Genomic DNA, 6,000 nt, shown 5'->3' with positions numbered 1-6,000 from the left:
AAAATTCATGAAGTTTGGGTGGATTCTCGATATTAATATATATACGAAAATTGATTTATCTTAATTCGTCATTTTATTATATCTTTAATTTTGTGAGTAATTCAAAAATGCAAATTCTACTTAAATGCCGAATAGATGAAAAGTAGAAGTAAAATTTTATTTTAATTAAAATATTTACATAATTAAAAAACATGTACTCAAAATAAACATAAATAATACAGTATTAATCAATATTCCCAATTTAGTAAACTTATTACTTATTTCTAATAAACTTAGGGAGAGTTTAAAATAATTAGACAATTCATTAAAATTGACTTTGGTGGATTAAATGAAGAGCAAAGAATAGTTAGTTATTATAGTTACAGAGTTGCTAATACACTTTAACGCTTTTGCATTGCCTATTTTCACTTTTCAAACAGGGCAGACCTCTCAGCTGCAAATAATTGAGTTATACTGTATTATAGAAAATGAAGAATAAATCAAACATTGTATAAATCAAACCGTAAATAACCAATCTCAGAGTTGTACACTCTAAAATTCAAAAACAAGTAGCTAGAAAACTAACATATAGGAATAAAAGAGAGTAACAACAAGGTGCAGTAATGACTAATACAATATGTAATACAGTGTATGCCACAGGTATACAGATTTGAACAACCCTCAAGCAGCAGAGGTTTTCTTATTGGGCTCGAAAACGTACTTGATCAACGACTCCTGGATGGATAGCAGCTCCGGGAACTCCTTCTTCAGCTTGGAGGCATCCATCTCGTTGTTACTCCTCGCAGCAACGATCACCTTGGCTTGCTCCTCGAGCGTGAAGTTGCTCCACGTGAACTCCGGGTTGATGTACTTCTTGTACATCTCCAGGATCTCGTTGTGGCTGATGACACCAGGGTTGGTGAAGTTCCATATGCCACTGAGGTTCCGCTTGGCCATCTCGATTGAGATTGGGAGAAGCTCATCCAAGACTGTCATGCTGTTGGGGATGTTCACCACCTTGTTGTACCGAGAGATCTTTGTGATGAAATTGCGTGGGTTCTCTAGGTCGGAGGATATTGGCATCCGGACTCTTAGTGTGCACACGTTCTCGAACTCTTTCAGGAGATCCTCGACCTACAGATTATACATCAAGAATCAGTATACAGAGCAGAATAAGATGTAATGCTGCTTATGTTGAGGAGTGTTCAGATTATTACCATGGCTTTGGTCTTGGAATAGTACGAGCCAGCGAAATTGGGTGTGTCTTCTTCCTTAAACCCGATCCCAGAGCCTTCGGGGTGTGCAGCATCATACTCGAATATACAGCCAGTTGCATAGTTCATCACTAGAAGACCTTTCTCTCTGCAGACATCTGCAAGAGTCAATGTACCAATGACATTGGTACGAATTGTCTCCGTCTTGTGAGATTCACACCAATCAACATTTGGTCTCCCCGTTACACCAGCAGCGTTGAACACATGAGTAGGCTTAACCGCAGCAATATCAGCCATAAGTGAAGCACGATCCTGTAAACGCCCCTTCCCATATTCGTAAGGGATCCCCTGTTTCTCACACAGCTTCCCAAGCAAACCCCCGAGCCACCCTGTCCTGCCGTAGATCAAGAACTTGAAGGCTGGTTTCTGAGGCGAGGCGCTGGTTTTGGCATCCGGGACCAACAACTTAGACTGGTTATCGTTACCAGACAATCCCGATTCAGACTGCTCAGACACTCTCTCTGCGCCACCGGGCATCATCAACATTCTAGGGTGAGGTATCAGAGCACCAGAGACATCACCCCACCAGTCGGGGTTGCTAATGTACCACTCCATCGTCTTCCTCAACCCGTCTTCCCAAGTGGTCCTCTCGGCCCAACCGATATTCTTCAGCTTCTCATCATCAAGGAAATACCTCTGATCATTGAAGGGCCTATTCTCCACAAACTCAATGCTCTTATCAGCATCCATGTTAAACAGCTTGCATATATCTTGAGCAACATCGATGACCCTTCTTTCCTTCTTCGTCCCAATGTTGTACACGTGGCCGACTTCTCCCTTGTGGAGAACCACTTCAAATGCCTCCGCAACATCCTCGCAGTAAAGATAACTCCGCACATTAGAGCCATCGCCATGGATAGGAAGCGTCTGCCCTCTCAAGGCCAAGAGGATAAACTTGGGAATCAACTTCTCGGGGAACTGATTCGGGCCATAAACATTGTTCCCACGGGTCGTGATCACAGGCAATCCATAAGATCTACCATAGGCCATGACAAGCATCTCCGCCCCTGCCTTCGTGGCCGAGTAAGGATTCGTGGGAAGCAGCTGTGACGCCTCATGGTTGCCAACAACGGCATCCTCATCCGTCTCCCCATAGACCTCGTCAGTGCTGACATGGATAAACCTCCTGATCTGACTTCCAGTCACCTTGCAAGCCTCCAACAGGACATGGGTGCCATAGATGTTGTTCTTGGTGAACTCAAAGCTGTTGCCGAACGAATTATCAACATGAGTCTGGGCAGCAAAGTGCATAATGGTATCAATATTCTCAGTGATGAGAAGGTAGTTCACGAGGTCAGCACTACCGATGTCTCCCTTAACAAACTTGAAGTTGGGAGAAGAGTTGGATGGCATCAGGTTTTTCAGATTGGAGCAGTAATCAAGTTTGTCAAGAACAATGATCTTATACTCAGGGTAGTTCCGAACTAGCCTATTCGCAACATGTGATGCAATGAATCCAGCAGCCCCTGTAACAAGGATATTCTTGGGCGTGTACGTCGACATTTTCACCAGGGGATTCTGCAACAAATTTGTGCATAAATATCAGAATCTATGAAATCAATTCGAAACCTAAATGTTCACTCCATCCTCAGTCAAAAAGCAAACTAACAATATCAAGTTTTTCCATCTCAAAATCGAACTTAAAAAGAAACAATATCCAGAAATCACCAAAAACCATCCATTTTCCCCCATCGTAGAAAACAAAACCTAGTCTAGATCATCAAATACAAAGCATTTCCATAGCACGAAGCAATTAAAAGCATGATTAAGTTAACTAACTATCCCTAAATCAAACAACAAAATCAATAACTCAAAACCTTCAGGATCTAACAAAAACAAACAATTTCCACAGAAATCACCAAAAATCATCATTTTTCCCCCAATGTAGAAAAAAAAAACCTAGTCCTAGATCATTAAACGCATGGCATTTCCATACCAGAAAGTAATTAAGCACGATTAAGCTAGCTAACTATCCCCAAATCAAACAACAAAATCATCAGCTAAACTTTCAAAATCCAATCAAATCAGACATTATCGATTACTGATCAGCAAGCACGAACTCAAACCGACACCGACACTAAATTACACGAATTAGATCTGCAATTAAACGCAACAAAACAAACGCATTGAATTCTCAACAACAGCGATAGCAAAAAGTCAGAACCGCGGAACAGATCTAGCGAATGAGATCTCGGAAAACTTACATCTTGCAGTTATCTGGCTCAGATTCAGCAGAGGAAAAAGAATTCAAAAAAAAATCAAAATGTTACCCCTTGAAAACAAGAGGAAACTGTAATGAATGAGAGAGGAAGTGATTTAGACCAAGAAAATTGGAATTGAGCAGCGAGAAGTGAGGAATGTCGATCACCTTCCCGCCCCTATATATGCACAAGCCAAGGATCTCGGCGGATCATGTAAATTGCATTTTTCACTTTTCTCTCTTTATTTCTTTTTTAAAATTTAGTTTAATTAGAAAAATAATGGTAATAAAATAATTAATTTATGTGTGTGGAAAAAGAATTTATTATGTGTGACAAGAATAAAGAGGAAAAGTGGTTTGTTCGTGGGTAGAAGGATTAGAGGGAATATAGGTAAATGACCAAATTGTCCTTCCATATGCATTTGATTATGCAAATGACATATCTACAAGATCAATTTGGTAAGTTATTCTTAGTATGATTGGCTATTTCCCTTTTTTTAATCTTTCCTTTTCTACGGCGGGTAAGCGTTGTCAGGTTTTTAGTTCATCACACGTATATCGAAGGCGGATTGCAAACATTAGAAAAATCTTGACATATCTACAAGATCAATTTGGTAAGTTATTCTTAGTATGATTGGCTATTTCCCTTTTTTTAATCTTTCCTTTTCTACGGCGGGATACGAGTCATGGTGGATCTCAAAATCGAAATTTGTGGGTTATATACGATTGTACAAAATCGTTGTCAGTTTTAATTTAGGGAATAGTCGTCTTAATAGACTCTTCTTTCTCCTTGTAGAAATAAGCGTTGTCAGGTTTTTAGTTCATCACACGTATATCGAAGGCGGATGCAATATGTTGATCGAAATCATTGTCGGTTTTAATTTAGTTCAATGAAGGCGGATGCAATATGCTGATCGCTGTTAGTCAAGTTGTCTCACGTGAGCCTAAAGGGCAAACCCTTACTAAAGTTATCTCAATTTTTAATTTTTCTCTCTTTTATAAATTTCTAAAACTTCATTAAATTTAATTTCTTGATCGCCTATATCCGTCATTATTCAATATAGATGGATGTAATTGTGAATATAAGATTTTGATGGTGTGTTTTGTGTGTGAAAATATACGTAGTACTTTAATATATAGTGGAGGTGGAGGAGATTCACAAGAGAGTTGGGTGGAAACTTTATTGATGAACAATAAATATTTAATTTGTATTTATCCACATTAAGGTATAAAAGCAATAAGTCGACACGGCTGATTTTTTTAATAAATACTAGTAATAATCAGTTAGTGGGTTAGTAGAACTAAATTATTTATCTATTTATTTCTTTTAAGTTTATGTTTGTCATCAAGTTCAATGAATATTATTTTGCTTTAGAGCACCTCATTTATTTATTTATTTCTAATTTATGTTTGTCATAAGATTTTTCACTTGAAGATAATTCTAGTGTCTTTTTTGGACTAGTATATATAGTAAACGTTAAATTTATTTGATTGTATTTTACGAAAAGTCAAAAGTTTTAATTTACTTACTGTATTTATTTATTTGTGGGGTGTAATTAATTTCTTTTATTGTGGTTAGAGACATAATATACGTAGACTTTTTTTGTCAACTTAATTACTATGGGGTAAAGATGAACTAAAATCAACTACTAAAAAGCATAGTGTGACTCTGATTATTAATTAGATTGGAATTTACGATAAGTTGGACTATTTATTTGCTTTACAATTTAATGAATCAATTTAGTTATAAATTTGCATAAAAAGAACTTACTTTTATGCTGTTGTATAAAAATATATCACTAAATATATAAAATAAAATAAATAATCAAAGATTTCTATATAGTAAGAGTATCGTGGTAGTGATAAAATGCAAACTCATATATTGTACAAACTCCAAACTTTTTCAACACAATGTCAACACAATATAAAATTTTCAGATTTTGATGTCAACACAATATCAATACAATGTCAACACAATTTCAACACAACATCAACCGTTGACATTGTGTTGACATTTTTTGTTGCTATTATTTCATGATCTGTTGATATTTTCTAACGGTCCAGATCATAGTTTGGAGTTTGTACAATATTTAGAGTTTGCATTTGATCACGATCACTAAATATATATAAATAAAATAAATAATGCTAATGACAAATTCTTGAGGTATCAAAATTATACTTTATACATAATAATGTTATTTTTTGGTCTTGATATATAAATACTAGTACAAGATTATGGGTTGATTTTTTTTCTAAATATATAACGTGTTTTTTTCCTTTCTCAAATGTGATTATATTGAGATTTTTAGGCGAGATTCATGTGTATGTTGCAATAATATAAGAAGATTGGGTGCCTAATACTTTATTCGTATTATAATTATGTTGAATTATGTAGTTTGTTCGCACGTCGCTCGTATTACTTTAGGGAGAAAAAGATTAGTAGTGCTATAGCTTTACATGAATATTGTATTATGAATAGCATATAGACGAAATATTTTTTTTAATAAAATTAGAGATTTCAATTTGACCTAAGTACTTAGAATCTAT

The 6,000-nt window shown here is 36.1% G+C and overlaps 1 protein-coding gene across 1 annotated transcript; it reads right to left on the bottom strand.

Moving 5' to 3' along the window:
* Window positions 1–468: 468 nt before the first annotated feature.
* LOC125205903 (trifunctional UDP-glucose 4,6-dehydratase/UDP-4-keto-6-deoxy-D-glucose 3,5-epimerase/UDP-4-keto-L-rhamnose-reductase RHM1-like) lies at window positions 469–3,638 on the bottom strand. Its single transcript, XM_048105096.1, has 3 exons — window positions 3,458–3,638; window positions 1,197–2,771; window positions 469–1,113 (listed from the first exon to the last, which is right to left on the bottom strand). Exons 2-3 carry the CDS (start codon window positions 2,754–2,756, stop codon window positions 661–663), a joined length of 2,013 nt encoding a protein of 670 aa, XP_047961053.1. The 5' UTR covers window positions 2,757–2,771; window positions 3,458–3,638; the 3' UTR covers window positions 469–660.
* Between the last annotated feature and the right edge of the window lie 2,362 nt (window positions 3,639–6,000).

Source organism: Salvia hispanica, chromosome 2 (genome assembly GCF_023119035.1).
Source record: "Salvia hispanica cultivar TCC Black 2014 chromosome 2, UniMelb_Shisp_WGS_1.0, whole genome shotgun sequence".
Lineage (NCBI taxonomy): Eukaryota > Viridiplantae > Streptophyta > Magnoliopsida > Lamiales > Lamiaceae > Salvia > Salvia hispanica.
The sequence above is the reverse complement of the archived record's forward strand: the minus strand, read 5'-3'. Positions and strand labels throughout refer to the sequence as shown.

Coding starts and splice junctions, on each gene's coding strand:
- LOC125205903 (XM_048105096.1), bottom strand. CDS start 2,756: ATGTCGACGTACACGCCCAAGAATATCCTTGTTACAGGGGCTGCTGGA. Junction 1,114..1,196: donor ATTCCAAGACCAAAGCCATG/GTAATAATCTGA, acceptor TATAATCTGTAG/GTCGAGGATCTCCTGAAAGA.